At 39.1% G+C, this 22,765-nt stretch overlaps 2 protein-coding genes and 1 long non-coding RNA gene across 5 annotated transcripts in view; 2 read left to right on the forward strand and 1 right to left on the reverse strand.

Moving 5' to 3' along the window:
* The window catches only part of LOC130929658 (uncharacterized), a 31,312-nt gene extending 18,931 nt beyond the window's left edge, over window positions 1–12,381 (reverse strand). The window contains exon 1 of the long non-coding RNA XR_009066936.1: window positions 11,515–12,381. This is a non-coding gene — a long non-coding RNA (uncharacterized LOC130929658). The remainder of the gene's footprint in view (window positions 1–11,514) is intronic.
* kcnmb2a (potassium large conductance calcium-activated channel, subfamily M, beta member 2a) lies at window positions 1,443–10,323 on the forward strand. Its single transcript, XM_057857005.1, has 5 exons — window positions 1,443–1,575; window positions 1,640–1,759; window positions 5,198–5,368; window positions 7,161–7,356; window positions 7,419–10,323. The coding sequence occupies exons 1-5, from the start codon at window positions 1,565–1,567 to the stop codon at window positions 7,701–7,703; spliced, it is 783 nt and encodes a 260-aa protein (XP_057712988.1). The 5' UTR covers window positions 1,443–1,564; the 3' UTR covers window positions 7,704–10,323.
* Window positions 11,468–22,765, forward strand: part of LOC130929656 (phosphatidylinositol 4,5-bisphosphate 3-kinase catalytic subunit alpha isoform) — a 54,684-nt gene continuing 43,386 nt past the window's right edge. Inside the window, exons 1-2 of one of the 3 annotated variants that reach the window (XM_057857004.1) lie at window positions 11,468–11,973; window positions 12,898–13,296. In XM_057857004.1, the coding sequence (XP_057712987.1) occupies window positions 12,945–13,296 (352 nt within the window). In that variant the 5' untranslated portion in view covers window positions 11,468–11,973; window positions 12,898–12,944. Of the gene's footprint in view, window positions 11,974–12,156; window positions 12,396–12,897; window positions 13,297–22,765 lie in introns of those variants that run through there. The other 2 variants (XM_057857001.1, XM_057857002.1) reach the window with 2 other exon arrangements.

A 22,765-nucleotide genomic window follows, 5' to 3' on the forward strand; every position in this document is an offset into this window, starting at 1 on the left:
CAAATTGACATATACTGGTAGAATTTAGTCAAATAGTGGCAATTTATTTTGGGAACTCTTGACTGAAGAGGGAACATTTTTTAATGATTTTTTTGGTTGCTATGTTTGCACTAATCTCAAACAAAAAAACACTATTTTTTTGAGCCATGTTGAAAAAAAGTGATGAAAAAAATTGCCTGTAATATCCAAAATAATGGAGTAAAAATTTCAATTTCAGTGCAGATTTTCTGACCTGAAAATGAAGCTCCAAAGCAAGAAATTTGTAACAATACTGGGATTTTCTTTGTTTTAAAGGGTCACAGAAAATGAATAGTAAGAACTGGGATGTTCCGAGCTTGACACAAATATAGTGCAGTGGTTCCTCTACTTACAAACGTCTCTACATATGGCATTTTCAGGTTATGACACGCCTTAACGGGAAAATGTCGCCTCTTGTTACGAAATTAATTTCAGGTTACTAAAGTCAAAAATACAGAAATGGCGGGTACTCGCAGCTCCCAGAGTTGACTGAACGTAACATACTTTTTCGCTGCTCTGCCATTGGCTATTGCCTAGCATTCCTGGCATCCAATTGGCTAAGAGTGACCTCTACTGTGTTCTGACAGCTTTACATTTTCTCTATTCTTGTTTTCTTTATGATGTACCACTTACACTGGAGCCGTTGGCCAAAGAAGAATGGTCTAAAATTCCAGCAGAGCATTGTAAGAAACTCATTGATGGATACCGGAAGCAGTTCTTCACAGTTTGCCTAAAGGTTGTGCTACAAAGTATTAGGCTGAGGGTGCCAATACTTTTGTCCGGCCCATTTTTGGAGTTTTGTGTAAAATGATAATGATTAAAAAAAAAAAAAATCATTCTCTTTTTGGGTTTTTCCATTGCAATCAACAATGATGAAGGTATTATTACTAAAGCATTTGTAATTGCAATCATTTTCGGGGAGAAATTGAGCATTATCCGACAGAATTGCAGCGATGCCCATACTTTTGTCCAGCAGTGTAGGCCCAAAATCAAGGTTTATATGACATCTAAGATCACTCTTGGGCTACAACTTTTTTTTTTTTTCCCTCCACAATATAACACGATTGGTCTCTCCACAGCTTTGTTTGTTATTTGAATGAGTTATTAACTTATTCACCACCACTCTCAGCATCAATGTCAGTAAATCGTCTACCTTGAGGATTTTTTCCTATTATATGAGAGCAAAAATTTGTGTAAATCTATGAAAATAGCATTTTATGTCCACGACAGGAGCTGCAGGGAGAAAAAGGATCCACGCGCAAGGTGTTGCCGATTTGCCGAGCGAGGCCCCGATGACTTTGTGTTGACAGCGCTGATGTTCCAGCGGGTAGGTTTTTCACTGTCCCCCACCTGACCCTCTTCAACACGACACTATTGGTCTGTCATCTAGTACACATTTTTAGTCTTTCTTTGTTTTCGAAACGGAACAATCGCCCGGTAGCCATCGACTGGAAACGAACTACAAATGGAAGGATTGCATTCGTAGCGCACGGTGATAAAGACAGAGGTGAAATCTCTGTTCGTTTGGCGCTAAATAAGAGTAAACATGTACCGAAGGTCGGTGGCTTTAACCTCTCGCTGCTTTAATTACTCTGCTAAAGCGTGTGGTTTTTCACTCCAGGTCTTTCCGGCGATCGCCCGGTTCGGCTTCGGTGAGTAAGAGAAGACCAGGGTTATCCGGAAAGATGTTCTTCGTGGCCGGGGCCAAAAATACAGCGTCGGTCGGAGGAAACGAAAGGAGGTGAGGAAAGGACACCTTCTTGCACTTTGCCATTGTTATTTCTAGGCATGTGCCGGTATGAGATTTTGACTGGATGGTAACCTGTAGGGGTGCACGATATCCATTTTTTGAAACTGATTCCGATATCGATAACTTCCTGCTCCTCAAAGCCGATACCGATATCGATAACCGATAATAAATATATAATTATTTAAATGTATAACCTGAGTTTTTGAACACCTGGAGGTTTAAAAAAAAAAAGTGTTGGATTCAACATAGATTTGCCTTTGATCGCATTAGATTTTTCATAATGACGAACAAAACAGTGCGTTTCACTTCTGCACTGCCCGACAAACAGCTAAGAATGAATGCACTTCCATAAACCACAAGGCTTGGTCTTTTCTTGCTTTTATGGGAAGACACTCGTCTTAATATTGTGAAAGTGCAACAGAAAAATACACATATTCAATACTCAATATACAACAAACTTCAAAATACACTTATATACACAACTATTATATGTATAGCATAGCACACTAGCTTGAGCTACTAAAGCATTGGCTGGCTTCTATAACACAACTTATGAAGTTCTGTACATATGACCCTTCACCACAGAAGTAAACATATATTGCACATCCATATGTTATAGTAAACATAAAATACATACATATATTTCCGAGGCAGAAACGTAACAGAAAGCATTCACGACTGTCAATGCTATCGCTAGACACCGCAATGTGTAAGTGATTGAACCAAACTACTGTAACAAAAAATAGATGCAGTGAATTATTGTGACCAGCAGGTGGGAGCTAAGCCCCGCAAATGGTCAACGGATTTCCCATAATACTGTGTAAACTGTAAAGCCAGAACAGTACATATTATCGGTCCTATTGTAAATGTTATTGGAATTATCGGGATGACGTCATAATTCCTATTATTGGGCCGATAATTATCGGACCAATAATTATCGTGCACCAGTAGTAACCTTAAGCAAAATTTTCACGGTATTGCAATTATAGCTCAAAAATGTGTTATTTTGAGATGTATGGGTTAAAAAAAAAAACTTTTTTCTATTGAGCAAGATTTTTTTAATTTTTCACAACATATTTGCAAATTGGAATATCAACATGAACATGTTAAATACATAACAAAAAATAAATAACAAATATTTTCGATAAAATAGATGTCATAGACTAAACCCACAGCATCAGCTCAAGTTGCTCAACATTAGAACAAGAACCCTTGGTAATATAGAACTGGACTGAAACAATATCTGATCAAATTGATTAAACATAAAACACATACACCACGACTACTATTATTATTAATTAGTTGAATATTAATGGAGAGCTAGCGTAAGAGATAGGGCGCGTGTGTATGACTCGGACCATTATTTACACATTGCAGGTAGTCCCCTCGTTACAAAAGAGTTCCGTTCCTGCGCTGACGACAAAACCCGCATAAGTTAGAATTAACCTTTCAAGTACCACTAAAAAATTACCCAACAGCATGTAATAAACGTCATATTAGTAGTTCTGTCAAATTTAACGCGTTAACGAGCGGTGATTAATTTTTTTCAATTAATCACATTAAAATATTTGACGCATGACCCGCTCATGCAGTGTCTCAAACAGATTACAATGACGCCATTTTTTGCACATTGAGAGCTAAGAGGCAGAGAAAGAATAGCATTGTATTTCAACATATTTACGTAGAATAAATGCTAACGGCACGTTTTTTTTTGTTGCTTTTAACCAAGAATCGAGACTGTTTTACATCCATATCTATAAAGATCAGGGATTGAAGCATTTATGCACAAGAATTTTCACCGGAAATGCTCTGGTTACATATGGCGGCCGCCAAACTGACTAACAGACTAGCATCGTACTTCGACATATTTACATGAAATAAATGTTAACTGCCAGTTTTTTTGCTCTTTTAACAAACAATCGAGACTGTTTTACATACATATCTGAAAGGAATTCAGGCATTTAAGCATTTATTCACAAGAATTTTCACCGGAACAGCTCTATTTACATATGGCGGCCGCCACATAGACTAACAGACTAGCATCGTACTTCGACATATTTACGTAAAATAAATGCTAACTGCCCGTTTTTTTGCCGTTTTAACTTGGGCTGTCAAAATTATCGCGTTAACGGGCGGCAATTAATCTTTTTAATTAATCATGTTAAAGAATTTGACGCTATTAACACACATGCCCCACTCAAACAGATTAAAATGACAGCAGTGTAATGTCCGCTTGTTACTTTTTTTTTGGTGTTTGGCGCCCTCTGCTGGCGCTTGGGCCCAAATGATTTTATGGATTTCAGCACAATGAGTGAGCATGGTGTAATTATTGACATCAACAATGGTGAGCTACTAGTGTATTTTCTGACTTAAAATTTTACAAATTTTAAGAAAACGAAAACATTAAGAGGGGTTTTAATATGAAATTTCTATAACTTGTAATAACATTTATCTTTTAAGAACTACAAGTCTTTCTATTCATGGATCACTTTAAGACAATGTTAATAATGTTAATGCCATCTTGTTGATTTATTGTTATAATAAACTAATACAGTACTTATGTACCGTATGTTGAATGTATATATCCGTCTTGTGTCTTATCTTTCCATTCCAACAATAATTTACAGAGAAATATGGCAAATTTTATAGATGGTTTGAATTGCGATCAAGTACAATTAATGAATTTTTAAGCTGTAATTAACTCGATTAAAAATTTTAATCGTTTGACAGCCCTAGTTTTAACAAAGAATCGAGATGGTTTTACATTCATATCTTTAAAGAGTTCAGGGATTTAAGCATTTATTCACAAGAATTTTCACTGGAAAAGCTCTGTTTACAAATGGCGACCACCACATTGACTAACAGACTAGCATCGTACTTCGACTTATTTACATAAAATAAATGCTAACTACACTGTTTTTTTGCTTTTAACCAAGAACTGAGACTGTTTTAGCATTAATTCACAAGAATTTTCACTGAAAAAAGCTCTGTCTGTAATTCCACTCTGTCAGCGTTGATGGCCACGCCAAAAAAGCAGGCCTCCATGCCCCGTCAATATTATTTTGAAGTCTATGGCTAGAGACGGTAAACACTAAATTTTGTGAAAAGTGACGGATGATGTGAAATAATGCTGGAGGTTCGGCTGTCTTTCCTCCACTAAGTTGCGGCCGTCTGTTTCTCTTCGGTAGCCGAATAACTCCAGTACTAGCGACTTTGTCTTTTTTTGGGGGTAGGGGGGGAAAGCTCAGGTGTAGTGTCACCGACAGACACAGGACTGAGCAACAACTGGAGGGGGAGGGGTGGGCGCTGTCGCTCCAAGCCACGGATTTCTCTCTGCGTTTTTGGGACATAAAGAATAGCTAATACCTTAGTACGGAAAATGTTTGTGGTTTTGAAACCGGCACATGCCTAAATTCTTGTTGTTGTCAGGTCAATTTATCAGAAATTCCGTGAGGTGGATTTGCTGGATAAGAAGAAGACGGTGACTGCTCTCAAGCCCGGTGAAGATCGAGCGATCCTCCTGGGGCTCGGAATGATCTTCTCCTCTGTCATGATGTACTTTGTACTCGGGATCACGATATTACGCTCATATGCGGAAAGGTAAAGAGACGGCTCCTTCGTAGAGGCATACCGCTGCTATCGAAACGGTGGTTTTTCAGAAAACAGTGGAAATCACCATTTTCACGTTGACGTCATACGACATTGCTTTGGGCATCGATACGATTTTGGTTGATATTATAAAGCACGCCATAATTTGATTCATTTTGAGGGCCTTTGTTCCATTTAACATTGGAAGTACCGGGCTTTTTTGGCTATAAAGAAAGACCAGAAGGGCATCGGATGACCCAAACACCAAACTGACTACTTGGCTTTGTCAAACTATAGACCACTCAAACAAGCAATCAAGCAGATCACCCCCCCTACACAATCCTGTAGAGTCGCTGCCTAGGTGTGAAGTGGGGGTTTCACTCTGGATAGCTGCAATTAGCATCTTAAATACTTGCAAATGCAGGGCTCCCTTAGCTTTCTCAAACACGGAAGAACACAGAAATGGCTTGTCGCAGTGTTCCAGTGTTGACATGGCAGCACTGAATGCATATGTGTTGCATCAGGCATGCACCGGAAGGCAAGAGAGACGGGCGGACTTCTTGTTGGGTTTTGCAAAGGAATTGGCTCACTCTGATGTGGGCGCAGAAGGAAAAATTGCTTCGGCAACAACCTCCAACACGTAGCCCCGGTAAAAGCGCAAAGTGTCATATGTCACCACATAAAAAAAATGTTTTTTATTACACCATCCCTTGTATATAGTTTCTTTTGTTGTATTTTCACACACGTTTCATTATTAAATAAAAAGCTTTTTTTGGAGCAAAAAATGACTTGCGTTGTGCATCATCAGCAGCAATATGACAATTATAGCTCCATACGTACAAGAAACAGTGCAACTAAATATTCAGAGAGATTGAGACAGCTGTTCTTTCTCAATGCTGTAATGTCAGACAGTCCTCTGCAAAAAATCCCCTTCCCAATTTTGTCAAATCGTGCACAATTCGATCACATGACACAACCATACTGAGCAGTTACCAAACACTAAAACATACTGTAAAAAGGTTGTCTGCCCGATTGCCTGCCTGAGCGGTCCACTGTCCAACAATGCCAAGGCAGCCCTGCCCTGCAAACACTCAAGATGCTCATTGGAGCAATCCAATCGTGTGGTTTTTGCGAGTGTGAATGAGAATGACTAATGAGGGCCTAATTATCACAAAAGATATGCTGATTAGAGTCAGATGACCTTTCTCTGAGTATAAAAGTGATTTGTATAAACTGATCCACCCTTGGTAGTTGAGCTTTGATTCAACAGTTACATCAGAGACGCTAATACAAATGTCTTTTGTTCAAAGCCGTGACCACAGTTTTTTCACAGTCCTGTAGTTTTTTGCAGTTGCTTATTATTATTATTTTTTGCTGTTTATGTTTTTTTTTTTTTTTTCAACATAATCCCCCAGTCCCCCAGATTTTCAGTTTTCAGATTTTTATTTTCAGTTTTTCAAATGCTTGTGCTCTAAACATTTTGGGGGGCGTTCTGTTAGTTTTTTATTACCGTTTTTCCTGCAGTTTTCCGTTGCTTTGCAGTTGGGTTTTTTTTTCTTTTTTTTGCAGTTTTTGTATTTGTTTAGCGGATTTCCACAGTTTTCGTATTTTTTTCACATTTAAAAAAATTGTGTTGTGTTTTACGGGTTTTTTGCCATTTTTTCCTGTTCATTTTTGTGTGTTTTTTGTTGTTGCTTTTTTTCCACTGGGAGGGTGGCAGCGAATGAACATGGATTTATTCGCCGCCAACCCTCCCACTTCAAACGGATGGGACATCTGTCAATGAGTTGAAATGTCCAAACAGCGCGTGGACGGAGGAAGGCGTGTGCGTTGTTCTGAACTCCACGGTGACGTCGGACATGAACTGTTCCTACAACTGCGGCTCCGACTGCTGGAGAGTCTCCAAGTACCCGTGTCTGCAGGTCTACGTCAACGTCAACAACACGGGCCGCGTCTGTCGGTTATCTCACAACGAAGAGACGCAGGACGCCAGCTCGGAAGTGAGTCCTGCACGGGGGGTTTCCCGTAGGCGATGGTTTTTGGACTGACTATCTTCTGGCAGTGTTTTTACGTGCCCAGGTGCCAGAAGGACAGCGGACAAATGCACAGCGTGATCATGAACATCTCGGAGCGCCTGAAGGCCCAGCGGCAGGTTCCCTGCTATTACGATCCCAGCGAGCAGCGCGAGACGGTTCTCCTGACCCGGCTCTACGACCACGGCGTGGTCTTCCACTCGCTGATGTGGCCCTCGTGCATCTTCCTGGGAGGCCTCCTGATCATCGTCTTGGTCAAGCTCACGCAGTACCTCTCCAGATTGTGCGAAGAGATCGGGAAGCTCAAGAGGTGAATTGGGCGGACTCTCTCAAGATCCAGGGACTCAACCAATGTTCCCAAAAAGGAAAGCCATTTTACACGGGCTCTTAAACTTTTAAGACCGTTTACCTCATTTTCTGCCTCTAATGTGAACTGTGTTGCATGACTGATCTATGATATACCAAGAAGTGCCAATACCAAGCGAGTGTATAACATAGAAAAGGATGTTTTTTCAACAAGGGAACAGTTTCATCGATCGGCACCGTTCGAATATTGAAATGACCGGAATTTTCACGCGACGCAGGGAATTTTTCAAATGACCCCCTGTAAACGCCCATTTTTCACTGATTTTTGGAAGAAGAAAAAAAAAATTTCAAAATGTATCTAGTCCTAGAATTTTTGACCAAATCACATAATTAAGACATCAAAAATTCCGGGACGGTAAGGGGCATAAAAGCTGTATACAGAATTTGGAAAAAATTTATGGTTCCCAGGAAAGTTGGCAAAAACTTTCCCATTCATTTTTAATGGGATGCAATGTTGGTTCAAATTTCCCATTCATTTTCAATGGCATTTATTTTGTTTAATGCCATTGACGGCCATGTTTGTTGATTCTATTGATGCCAATGTACTTGGATTCCATTGACGCAAATGTAAGTTGATGCCATTGACGACCATGGACCACCAAAATGGCAAAAACATATGCCCCCAAATCAATAGGAAATGACCAGATATCAATAGGACAAATGTCCCCAAATGACCTGATATGACAAGGATACATCCCACAAATGTCCCCAAATGACCTGATATGACCAGAACACGTCCCCCAAGACCTTATAGGACCAAGCCACGCCCAAAAATGACCTGTTATGACCAGGCCACGCCCCCAAAAGTCCCCAAATGACCTGATATGACCTGGCGACGCCCCCCAAAAGTCCCCAAATGACCTGATATGACCAGGCCACGCCCCCAAATGTCACCAAATGACCTAATATGACCAGGCCACGCCCCCCAAAAGTCCCCAAATGACCTGATATGATCAGGCCACGACCCCTAAAAGTCCCCAAATGACCTGATATGACCAGGCCACACCCCCAAATGTCCCCAAATGACCTGATATGACCAGGCCACGCCACCTAAAAGTCCCCAAATGACCTGATATGACCAGGCCACGCCCCCCAAATGACCTGATATGACCAGGCCACGCCAACCAAATGTCCCCAAATCAACAGGAAGTGACCTGATATTGTCCCCGAAATGTCCCCAAACCAACCTGGGCGGGGCTAAGGTCTGTATCTCAAAATAGCAAAGACCCAGAGTAATTTCTCCAGAAATTGCAGTTTCTAGTCCTAAATCAGGGGTCCCCAAACTACGGCCCGGGGGCCAGATACGGCCCGCCTCCAAATTTCGTCTGGCCCCCTGAACTTTTTTTTTTTTTTCCCAGTAGTGTTATTTATTTCCTGGCTTTTTTTTTTTTTTTAATAACCCAGAGAGGGTTATTTGGTTTGGTTATTATCTATTTAATTAATAGTGTTATTATTATATTATATTATATTTTATTATATTATTATTTTATTTACTTTTGTTCCGTGAAGAATCCAGAAAGGGTTATTTGATTGTGGCTTTCTGAAAAACAATGAATTTTTACTTTTAAATTTAACTCTTAAATTTTTAATTTAGGACTCCTGCAATCGTCACACTTTTTCTATTGCAAACTGAACTGGCCCCTCATCAGAGAAGGGAAAAGTTATGTGGCCCTCACAGGAAAAAAAAGTTTGGGGACGCCTGTCCTAAATAGTCAATGCCAATGATACTTCATTAAGATCATCAACTGATGAAGAAATGGCGTACTCTTCTGGCTCATAAACTCCAGTGGGTCACTGCCTGTTGGTTTTGAGTTACTTCCTCTCCACTTTGGGTCATTTCCTATTGATTTTGGGTCATTTGCCGTTAATTGCGGGGCATTTACAGGTCATTTCCTGTGGATTTTCGGTCACTTCCTTTGTACTTTGGGTCATTCCCGGGTCATTTTCTATTGATTTTGGGTCACTTACCGTTAATTGTGGGGTATTTACGTGCCACTTCTTGTTGATTTCGGGTCACTTCGTATTAATTTCGGGGCATTTCCAGGTCACTTTGTGTTAATTTTGAGTAACTTCCTCTTAAAGTATTGTTTTAATAAAAAATTCTGACATTTTTGTTGGTGTCATTGGAAAGGGAGGCGTCGGAAAGTTACAGGGAAGTTTTTGTCAAATTTTGGCGGAAGTGTACATTTGAGCCAAAAACTGGCAGGTGACGTTTGTGTGCCCTGATTTTGTGTATTTTTTGATGCATGAATTATGTAAATTGGACAAACTGTAGCATTTAGAAAATGTTTCATGTTATACATTTTTTCCATTAGCAATGAATGGGGCTTTTTTTGTCTATAAAAATATATAGTTCTTACTGTACGTGTCATTTCCAATGACAATTTAAGAAAATCGGACAAACATATATAATTTGGAAGACATTGTACGTGCTTGCCACTTTTCCAGTGACCAAAACAAACAGGACTCACCACTTCTATAACATCAGATTCCTACTTTCCACTTATGTTTGATTTAAAAATCTATGCATTTTCTACGAGAACACAATTCCTTTTTTGTATGCTAGCTGGAATGACAAATACTTGACTAGTTTCATGGTACAAGAAAGCCGGCTTCAGATTTATTGTGTTTTTTTTCTCACAAAAGTGCTCTCACATTTTGGAGGACTTTGAAGTCTGTGAAGTGAAAATAAATATATTTGTGTTCACATTAAAAAGGTCTATGACTCATTGGCTGCCATAAACGGCGATAGACGTCCAATCATAGGCGGAGTTTGACTTTTGGAGCAGGGGGGGCACGAAGTGTCAGCAATAAAATTAACTTACAAGAATATTTATAATGATAGGTTGACAATGAGCGTTTTTTGTTTCCCATCATTCTTGAGGGGAATTCTAAATCAGGCTGCTTAGGCAATACTTTTCGCCAAGTTCGTCAACCATTGAATATGGTACGCCCGCCGGTGTCGTGCCAATGTAGTTACCCCAGTCAAAAATGGGTCTGTTAAATGTACCTGTCCATCTCAAATAATTTGAAAATTTACACTGTCATTGCTTGCAAAGCGTTAAAAGTACTGCGTATGTTGTCATGACAAACCGGTGGCAGGGGTGGAGTGGGGGGTCCCTATAATGGTTTCTTGTCCCCGGGCCCCTGCAAGTCTGTTGACAGCCCTGGGTAGGAGGATATGTTTTGGCTAGAGGAAGAACAAATCAGATTTTTTAATTGGTTGACATTGACGGCAAAAGATCGTCTAACCCATTTGAAGTGGGAGGGCCTGCAGCGAATGAACAAACTCATTAAACTCATAATGTTTTAATCAGTTATATCCGGAATGTCACATAACCAAACTTGGAAAACAGGTTAGCGGACTTCCTCTGTCTGCTACACAAACAAGCATGACTGGCATGTTTCCAAGAGAAACTTGCTAAAATTTTGTTTTTGTATTCCGATCGCTGTCAGGACTCCCAGTACGCATTGATTGGACGTTTATCGCCGTCAATGGCAGCAAATTCGATAATGGATTTTTGCATGTTTCAGTGACAGTGAGGACTATGATCATGGATTGGATGAGTTCATTTGATCATGGATTTTTTGTTAATACTTCTTAATGTTTAACATCATGAAATGATGTGGAATATACTTTCGTAGGGTTTTCTTGAACAATTCTTTTTTTTTTTTCTCCCCTGGTAAACTCTAAAAGTGGGTCTCGCCTCTCGCGGGTTCTGGGGTGACACCATTTGAGAAGCAGTTGTTATTAAATACCTTCAAGTTGACCTCATTGCTTTGAGCAGGAAGATAAACAGTGAGTAAGTTGTTTCCAGTAAACTCTCCGCCCGCCCGGGTTCCATCTCTGAACAACAAGCCGCTTTCCGGGTCTCTCATCTCGGAGTCGGAGCTGGTCAGACTGGCACTGGCAGAGGGCGGTCCGTCACGAGGAGAGGAGCCTGCTAGGCTAGCAGTTAGCTCCGAGCAGCTAGCATGCCGTTCATTTTGAGGGAAGCCCGACGAAGAACAACCCTAACTATTCTGTTTTTGACTCCCACGCCACTACTGGGCAATAAGAGGCGTATTTCCGTCCCTTCGTCATTGTTTGGAAGGACTAAATGTTGGGACTTTTGAAGCGGGCTCGAATGGGATTTCCCCAGTTAGCCGCAGCTGCTAGTGATTGTGCTGGATGGCTAGTTTCGCGGTCAGCCGGTTCGGACTAGCTCGGTGACACAGGTAGGAACAATTATTATTATTATTATTAATATTATTATTTATGGTTATGTTGTTGATGTGCAGTACTTCTCCTAAAACATCTCATTACAAACACCCGTGTTGCAGTAATATTCAAGCTTGCGTTTGTTTGTTTTTATATGGAGGTTTGACACATTTCTCGTAACAACTTGCGAAAATGCAGCTAACGAATACCAGCTAATTAGCATAACATGCAGTTTTGAGTGATGACATGCTGAATAACAACATCTTCAAAGTCCTACATAGGGAAACGCCATGACAGAGCTAGTCGGCTAAGAAGTTGGAGGATGAGGATTTATACTGTATTTGCATTCGTGCATTACTTAATAAGGGTGTCCCGATCACATATTTTTGCCTTTTGAGAGTCCAACTCACCTGTTTTTGGGTCCAGATCCGATTCATCGGTAATGTATTGAGGAGGAAATATTTTTTTTTAACAAAGCATCGAACATCATTGACATTATAAAAGGGTTCTTCGTACAGCAGCAGATTTTTTTTTTTTTAATTAGCAAATCAGTTATTCACTATATTAGGATTGCAGATTCATATTTAGCCTGTTGTTCTCCATTTTACTATGATCACTTATAATGTTTGTTCTTGGTTTCTGATTAATTGAAAAAAAATGCCCCAAAAATGTGACATACACTCCAGTGCAATTTTTTTTTTTTTTTCCCCTCTTCGTTGTGCATTCTTGGGCTGGTGCGACTAATACTCAGGTGCGACCTATAGTCCGGAAAATGTACATGTGCATGTTCACAAATTGTAGCCAAATAATGGAATCATGTTGCAAAAAGTTATAGCTAAGAAAAAAAAATCCTTTTTTAAATGTATTTATTTTTTTAAAGCTATCTGCAGGTGAGTTCTTCTGTAACGCATGTTTTTTCCTCTCTTCTTCTACCCTTTTAGCTAGTTCACGTCAATCTCATAGCAAGCAGGTGGATTAACCTCTAAAGATGCCTCCCAGGCCGTCGTCGGGAGAACTATGGGGGATGCACTTGATGCCCCCCAGCATCAAAGTGGACTGCCTCCTGCCCAACGGCATGATCCTGACGTTGGAGTGCTTGCGCGAGGCCACGCTGATCACGGTCAAGCACGAGCTTTTCAAAGAAGCCCGCAAATACCCTCTCTACTATCTACTGCAAGAGGAGAGCTCCTACATCTTCGTCAGCGTCACCCAAGAGGCGGAACGAGAGGAGTTTTATGACGAGACCAGGAGGTTGTGCGACCTCAGGCTCTTCCAAGCCTTTCTCAAAGTCATCGAGCCTGTCGGCAACAGGGAAGAAAAGATTCTCAATCGAGAAATTGGTATTCTCAAAAATTTCACTTACGTACAGAGTAGAAATAATATATTGACTTCACTGTGTGTATTTTATAAATATTTAAAAGTTATGCTTAGTGTTGCACCGATACTAGGATCAGTACCAATACTGCACTAAAATGACACCAACGGTATCGGGGAGCACAAAAAAAAAAAAAAACGCAATTCTTACTTTTCGATAGGGGTGCACGATATCCATTTTTTGAAACCGATATCGATAACTTCCTGCTCCTCAAGGGCGATACCGATACGATAACCGATAATATATAATTTTTCAATGTATGTTCACCTGAGTTTTTGAACACCTGTAGGTAGGCATGTGCCGGTTACTGGTTTCACGGTTTACCGTGGTGTGAAAACGTCGCGGTTTCAAAACCACTAAAATTTTCCGTCAGACCTTAGTACGGTATTCGCTATTTTTCATGTGTCAAAAATGCAGCCAGAAGTGCATTTTTGGATGCACCACCCTCCCGTTTGTTGCTGTGTGTGAAAGTCACGCTATCGACTAGACAGCCGGTGAACCCAAAAACAAATACTCCAAACATAAGGCGTACTTTTCTTCAATTTATTGAGCTCTCAAATCATGGTAAGTGGAATATACAAAATGAATACATTTAAAAAGTTGTACAATTGTATTTTTCCATGTGTGAGTAGCTTCAACAGATTAGCACCATTAAAAAGTTTGCCAAAAACAAGACACACATTTTCCTTTCAAATTAAATATACAAACTAACTAAAAGCTTACAAAGACGAATGTTAGCCTAGGCTTAGCTGGGAGAGCAACTTCGTCGAGTGTTACAGCCACAGAGTAAGAAAACGAGCTTGATTTGCTTGAATGAAGGGGAAAAGGGGATAGCATCAAAGATCGCTTATTGCGAAAGATGCTCTTGCCCTAAGCACAAATCCACGTTCGCTGGATCAAGGAGAGGTTCACTCCCAATGTTTTTTGTTTGTTTGTTTGTTTAGATGAAACCTTACCACAACAATATTTACACTTTAAACTAACTTATACATTTTTAACTAACTTAATAACTTATGATTTTTTTGTTTTTTAACACATAGGCATGACATCATGTTGACTACAGCTGACACAGTGGCTGAAAATGGCGAAATTCCGTTGAGCTTTTCCACCCTCAAAAAAAGTCATGCAGTAGAATTAAAAAATATATACAGAAGTGTTTTTACTTTTTTATAGAAATTATTTTGTTCTTGCTCTAATGTTGAGCAACTTGAGCTGTGGGTATAATCTGTTATATTTATTTTAATTTTACTAAAAAAAAAAATATATATATATATATATATATATTATATATTTGGATAATTTATTTTAACCATATATTAATGTTCCAATTTGCAACTATGTTCTTAAAAAAAAAAAAAAAAATTAAAAAAAAAAAAAAAATTTTTTTAACCCATACATCTCAAAATGACACATTTTGGAGCTATAATTGCAATACCGTGAAACCGTGGTATTTATGCCCACGGTTATCGTACCGTCAAAATCTCATACTGGCACATGCCTACCTGTTGGTCAATAATACTAGTGGTTGATTCAGCATAGATTTGCCTTTGATCAAACCAGAATTTTCATGATGACATACACATTATAATGAACAAAACAAAGACAAGAACAGCTTTGACCTAAAAAAAAGTGCCCATATTAATTTTGTTAGATAAATATAATTTGAGTCAATCACAACATCATTGACAATGTGTTCCTGAACAATGAGCACTGATCTAAAACAAACATAAACCCAACAGGTATTGTGCTTTGGCAGCAGATAAAACATTTGGTGCAACAGGAGAGGAGACTTTTGTGGTCTTGGTCCATGAAACAACTTTCTTAACCTGGCAATTATAGAAAAGCAAGCCTATTAATAACCAAAAGGCCTCTCAAGAACTTGTAAACATAACACTGTAAAATGCATTTGCAAATTGCCATAGTAAGGTTTATAACTCAGTGACAGTGAAGGAAAAAGACGGCCTCTTGAACCGTGACAAAACTTTGCATGCTGGCAAAACACAGGAGTTGAAACAAACGCTACATCCCAATCTGACACCATGCCAAAAATATTATTAATAGGCCCGATAATACAGTATATAATGTTATTGGATTATTGGGACGACATCATAATTCCTATTATCGGACCGATAATTATCGTGCACCTCTACTGTTCAAGATCTAGTTTCCAACCGCTACCTGAGATGGCTGCCAGCTACGCACGCCGCACTAAAGAAAGGAGCGCTTGTCGCCCTTCTCGACATTTGTTAATTTGCTGCCAACCCTCACACTTCAAATTGATTGGATGTCTGATAGTCAGAGGATGATTGGATGCCACACGAATGGATGTCTATCATCATCTGGGGAACACCCGACAAGCCCACTTAAAAAAAATTTTTTTTTTACGGCAACGTGAGAAGCTGACAGCCATCTTTAGTACGTCAACCAGCCGTTGGAAAGTCATTTTCTAAGAATACGTATTGTGCAGTATCAGGGCGTTACTTCTTAGTACTCCCAGATACTGTTGTGTGTCAATACAGGTAACTCCCGATTCGATACAGTGACCATATGTGGCCCGCGATAATGATAATATCACAATACACTATCTGTACGATATTCGAAATATTGTTTTATGTATATTGTAATTTCATCAACAGCATATCGTGATATATGTGACCAAAAAAGAAAAAAATACCCATGAAGAGGTGTGTGATTACAGCATGCATTTATTTAATGCCAAAACTTCTACAATGCACATTGAAACAGGCATTTCCATACAGTGCTATGAAAAAGTATCTGAACTTTTTGGAATTTCTCACATTTCTGCATAAAATCACCATCAAATGTGAGCTGAGCTTTGTCAAAATCACACAGATGAAAAAACTGCTTTAACTAAAATTAAAGATACACGATAATATTGGTCACCGATAATTATCGGCCGATAATGGCAATTATGACGTCACACAGATAATCCAGATAATAAAAAAATTCAACCGATAATGCAATCCGATAATTATATACTTGATTTTTCCTCCAAATGTGCGCAACCGAAGAATTCAGCACGCCGCCTCCTCAACCCCTCCCCTCTCTGAAGCCCCTGAGGGAGGAGGGGTTGAGGAGGCGGAGTTACAAGACAAGAAGTAGTTGAACATTATGGCGGCTGTTACTAAAAAAACGACGCTCTCGCCATCTGCGAAACATGTACCGTAGAAGTTCCACGAGGCAGAAAGAATGCGTCCTCATTCAAAACCACTAACCCAGCAGCCATTTAAAACTGCATCACAAAGAATTTTGGAACAAATAGGAGGCTGCTGCTAGCAGGAATGCTAAAGCTATTGTAAACACTAAGTTAAACTACAGGGCTTGTGACGATACAGAGTCGGGCTGTTTGGGAATGCAGCCCAAGGCGGGTGGTAAATTCGCATCTAAGGCTAAACACCGGCACTACTGGAGACAGATAGTCGGCAAGTAGCCGTCTTCCGACGGAGCCCACCGCTTTGGCCAGTCCGGCAGGCTGCCGCGGGGCGGGCCGAGCCCGGTTCCCCGGCCTCTGGACCTCCGGTGAACACCCCGGTTTCTCGAGCGTTCCCCCACGGCGTGCGAGCAGAGCCAGGACCCGAATACGCCGCGGCGAACCAGCCGGGGCGGGCGGATTATCCGGTACGAATGTAGCTGCCGCCGCCGCCGAGACGGGACACGTTTTTTTTTTTTTTTTTTACCTTAATGACCCGAGAACCAAAGCCCGGGATAAAAGAAATAATGCAGTTTATACGACCACCATTCTTCATGAAAAAGTGGTGTCCGGTAAGCAAGCTTATCATGACGGCACAGTGGTTATAAGATAATTTAACATGGAGAAAACGAAGTCAGCCAGTCAAGAATGCATTCAGAATGTGAAATGACGAGCGGTCAGATGACTTTGTAACGCTGCCTTTATTTTCGGCTTAATAAAACTCAGGCACAAAACAACACGCACGCGGATGAGAGCTCCAACTCCGTCCAAATAGTACTGCTGTGTAGCAGTTTAGCTGCTGTAACGCAAATGTCGTGAAAGCCGCAAATGTAAACAAAGCGCTGCAGAATGGGTACATGACATCTTGCTCTTTTGAGGTAATAACTTTCACAGTGTGCAACAAAGCATATAACATTAGCAATCACTTTTCAAATGATTTAACTTATTTCTCTGCTCAATTACAGTCACAGTAGATAATCAAATTCTTAAATCAATATTCTGTAGCCACAAATATTATTCAGAATCTTTCCTTCTTCAAGTTTTTTTTTTTTTTTTAGGATTAAGTATAATAATGTATTGCTTAAAACAAGGCTGTTAAGATTATTTTCAGCTAGCTATTTTTCTTCCAAGAAATCTGAGAGAAATACACTTGAAGCGATGGCAGATAATTTCACTTATTGCCAATAGATTTACACTTAAAACTGACTAGTTTTAAGAAGGTGTGTTTTGCAGCGGATTAATGTTATATATGTTAGGAATGGCTTACTTTTAAACGCATTTCTGTGCAACTTAGGTATTTACTCTGTAAGTAATTGTTGCCAAAGGTTTACCATTACACAATGTCAGACAATCTGTCATTATTTAGATGTTTGAATTGACGACTTGTTCATACTTTATGTTGAAAAAAAGAGCAATAAATTATATTTTTGCACAGTAATATTTTCTTTTGTGTATACTTTAAAATTTTACATAAATCTTTTAATAGAATTATCGGCTTGACATTATCGGTTATCGGTTGGAATGAGGAGGAAATTATCTGTTATCGGTATCGGTTGAAAAATGCATTATCGTGCATCACTAACTAAAACCAAACATTTATAGGTTTTCATATTTTAATGAGAATAGCATGCAAACAATGACAGAAGGGGGAAAAATTAGTACGTGAACCCACTGAAGTAGACTTAAAGAGCAATTGAAAGCAATTTTTTACCAAACATTTTAAGTCAGGTGTGTGCCCAGTCGCTGATGAGTGGTTTAAAGCTGCGCTGCCCACTATAAAACACACACCTGGTCAGAAATGTCTTGATGAGAAGTATTGTCGGATGTGCATCATGGCTCGGTCAAAAGAGTTGTCTGAAGACCTGTGATCAAGGATTGTTGATTTGTACAAAGCTGGGAAAGGATGCAAAACCATCTCGAAAAGTCTGGATGTTCGTCAATCGACAGTCAGAGAAGTTATCTGCAAATGGAGAGAGTTTGGCACTGTTGCTTCTTTCCCAAGGAGTGGCTGTCCACCAAAGTTGACGGCAAGAGTTCAGCGCAGAATACTCAGGGAGGTAAAAAAGAACCCTACAGTGTCTGCAGAAATCCCTAGCGCAGTCCAATATCTCTGTGCACATATCAGCTATATTGCCAAGAATGGTGTTCTTGGGAGGACTCCACAGATGAAGCCAGTGCTGTTTGAAAAAAAAAAAAAAAAAAAAACATTGTTGCTCGTTTAATGTTGGCTAAAAGGCACTTGGACACTCCACAGAAGTTTTGGTAAAATATTTATTGGACTGATGAAACCAAGAATTGCTCGGGAGTAACACACAACATCATGTGTACAGTACAGAAAAAATGCTACCTCGGGGCCTGGACAACAAGCAATTAATAATGGAAGAAAGAATTGAAAAGGTTATCAGGATGTTTGCAGGAAAACCTGAGGCCTTCTGTCAGACAGTTGAAGCTAAAAAGAGGATGGATGGTGCAACAAGACAATGATCCAAAACACAGAAGTTAATCAACTTCAAAATGGTTTCAGTAGGACAAAATACACGTTCTGGAGTGGCCAAGTCAAAGTCCAGATTTGAACCCCATTGAGATGCGATTCATGCCAGACATCCCAAGAATCCGACTGAACTACAGTTCTTTTGTAGAGAAGAACGGGCCAAGTATAGTCCTGATCGATGTGCTAGGCTGATCTGCAGCTACAGAAAGCGTCTGGTTGAAGTTATTGCTGCCAAATGCGGGTGCACAAAATATTAAATGTGATGGTTCACTTACTTATTTCCCCCCTTCTGTCATTGTTTGCATACTATCCTCATTCAAATTCGTTAATGTTTAGGTGGTTTTAGTTAAAGCAGACACTGTTTTTACATCTCTGTGATTTCGACAAACATACATTTGATGGTGATTTTATGCAGAAATGTGAGAAATTCCAAAAGGTTCAGATACTTTCTCATACCACTGTACATTAAAGTGCAGAAACATTAACAACATGTTTTATGTAAACCAGGGCAGCGCACCGCTTTATTAAACTGAAATGTCAGGAGCAACTTACTTGATTTGTTTCTGTGTTCGTATTTTCCGCCATTCTTGCATCCATTGTTGTCTGTCCTCACCGACCTCCCACTGTACACCCGTTTAGTGCCCCGCAAACAGGACAGGAGATATTAGCTCCTGACGATAAGAACGGAGTAAATTCATTATGTGTGCTGTAATTATATATCAATACTTCCCGTCAGGCTATCGATTATATATTGTCACCGAGTGCAAGAATTTAATGAATTGCCGAACCCCACACCACTACCGATGACATCAATTTAGTGCATTATCGGTGCAACAATAATGAACACAAAAGTAAGGACAGGCACCAAATAATTCCATCTGTTATAACTAGGGTTGTTCCGATCGTTTTTTTTGCTCCCGATCCGATCCCGATCGTTTTAGTTTTGAGTATCTGCCGATCCCGATATTTCCCGATCTGATTGCTTTTTATTTTGCTCCCGATTCAATTCCAATCATTCCCGATAATTTTTCCCGATCATATACATTTTGGCAATGCGTTAAGAAAAAAAATGAATAAAACTGGGACGAATATATACATTCAACATACAGTACATAAGTACAGTATTTGTTTATTATGACAATAAATCCTCAAGATGGCATTTACATTATTAACATTCTTTCTGTGAGAGGGATCCATGGATAGAAAGACTTGTAATTCTTAAAGGATAAATGTGACTTTGTATTTTGTGACTAAATATTGCCATCTAGTGGATTTGTTGAGCTTTCAGTAAATGATACTGTAGCCATTTAACTGTTCTGCCCAAATGCATGATGGGAAGTGCAACCATGACTGTGCGTCGTGGCACCAATTGATATATCTTCTCTGCGTTGGGAAATAACATAGGGTGTTAAGAAAAAGATCAACTACTACCTTTCTTTCCCACATTGCTTCCCACGATATTTCTAATTGATGAGAGCGGGATTGCTTTAGCCATTTAAGGAAAGGCTGCAAAGACTGCCAAAATTCACTCTACTCATTTTACAATGCCTTTTCGCTCTATATATAGGTAAAATGGCGCCATTTTAGATTGAACGCGACAATGCATGAGTGGGTCGTGCAGCGCATGCGTTAATTGCGTTAAATATTTTAACGTGATTAATTTTTAAAAAATTAATTACCGCCATTAATGCGATAAATTTTGATAGCCCTACTTTAAGCCAAAACTAAAGACTCTGGATGATTGTGAGACATTTTGTCTGTAACGTTAAATACAATTAGAAAACGATTTAATTAGAAAATATAGAAATTTAAAAAAGGCATGTCCAACATTTTTTTGCAGATTCCGATACTTTGAAAATGACGTGATTGGATGCTGATCGATCGGGACATCTTTAGTAATAACGGCTTTTATGTTTTCCGTAAATGAAAGCTTGTTGACATTGTGATTCACAAATATGACAACTATAGTATGGAATCGCAGGAGTGCCAAAATGGAAAAAAAAATATATATATATATATAAAAGTATATTTTTTCATTGTCTTTGCCTTTGCTTTTTCCATTGCTTTTACGGAATGGAATGGTCTTTCAATCAAATGGCGTTGGGAGGGGCTTTCCAAACAGGACTAGTTGTTTAAGGCAATTACTCTTATTTTACCAGTCACGCTAACAAATTTTAGTGTGCGATAATTTATCTCATAAATTATTGCGATATGCGATATTATTGCCCCCCCATTATTTTTTAAACCAATTTACAATAACATTGAGAATACAATATATATTAATAGATAAAGTACACCCATTTAAACGCGATATTTACTCTTAAATTCAAAACTACTTTTTAAGAAATCACAACTAAAAACAATAGACCATGCCTCTTAAGTAAAAGACAACAATATTGATACCGCACAGAAACTCAGAATAAATAAAATGTGTTTTTCAAGAAAAAAAAATAAAATGCACTCAATAACTTAAGCATTTAGGCAAATGAAAACTTTTCCTGTCATAGCTTCTACAATGGTGTTCCATAGGGATGCAACGATACAGTTAAGTCACGGTTCAGTACGATTTTCGATCCGGGGGACACGATTTTCGATCCGATTCAATACATTTAATGCTCTGGGGAAAAAAATAACAATTTTTGTTTCGTTTTTTTTTTTTTTTTTTTTTTTTTTTTGCTAACGAGCAAAAATTAAATTGCCATCATGTAAACATGCATTTTAGTACATAATATTTATGTGACTCTTACTGATCTGAAAAAAAATTGTATAAAAGTGCTGAGAACAATCTTTACTGTTTGTAAAGTGGTCTGTATTTGTGGTCTGGATCCATCTGTGTCACGTACTGAATTAACAATATTTGCAACATTATCTATAGTCACTGGTATGGATTGATTTGGCCTTCTTAACTTCCATTCAGTCATGGCGGTTTATAATTCATCAATGTAGTATATGGACGTGTCCCATAATCAGTCTGGGCTCACGTAGCCAATGGCATGGGACGTAGCACATCTAGTTTGCTATTTTATGATATCTAAAGAAAAATTGGCTAATTTCCACAGTAAAAAGTCTGCTAGCTTAAATGCCATAAAATGCTAACAATGCTCTTAACAAATGGTTCAAACACATACTAGTATTGCCACAAAAAACTAAATTGAATATATCTATAAACTTAATTACAAATGCATTAAGAAAACCTTGGATCAAACAAAAACTTATGTTGGTCTCAACAGGGAGCAGCTGGATTCAGCCATGTGAAATGAGTTATGTCATATTCACTGTTGCCAATAGAGGGCAGTGTATCCAGCCAAATCAATAAAACTAAATGCAAACACTTTCAAAACAAGCCATTTCAACGCCACTTTAATTAAACGAATACTCGAAGCAGCAAAATTTAATTCGAATCTTTTTTTCTCATCGAATTACTCGAGTTAATCAATTAATCGTTGCAGCACTAATTTACGGACCACCACAATGTTTTTTTTAAATTCATTTCTTTTAGTGTTTCTGAATGCTAAAGAAATGCACCTTTGAAGTAATTCATTATTTTTTCAAGCTTTTTATCTGAGTTTGTTTTACACAATAAAACGTCCGAGTGAGTGCTCGTCCGAGATTGGTGATTCCATACTTTTTGCTAGGTGGTGTAGAAGCCAAGCGCAAATTGTGTAACACAAAGAAACAAAGCAGAAGTTTGGGTGAAGTGACATTTTTGGATAACTTCCACTTTTAGCCTTC

Source organism: Corythoichthys intestinalis, chromosome 14 (genome assembly GCF_030265065.1).
Source record: "Corythoichthys intestinalis isolate RoL2023-P3 chromosome 14, ASM3026506v1, whole genome shotgun sequence".
In the NCBI taxonomy this organism is placed as follows: domain Eukaryota; kingdom Metazoa; phylum Chordata; class Actinopteri; order Syngnathiformes; family Syngnathidae; genus Corythoichthys; species Corythoichthys intestinalis.

Bases quoted from the DNA above. Each gene is read 5' to 3' on its own strand.
- kcnmb2a (XM_057857005.1), top strand. The intron at 5,369-7,160 runs GTAAAGAGACGG...ATGTCCAAACAG, and splicing joins TTACGCTCATATGCGGAAAG to CGCGTGGACGGAGGAAGGCG. The intron at 7,357-7,418 runs GTGAGTCCTGCA...ATCTTCTGGCAG, and splicing joins CGCAGGACGCCAGCTCGGAA to TGTTTTTACGTGCCCAGGTG.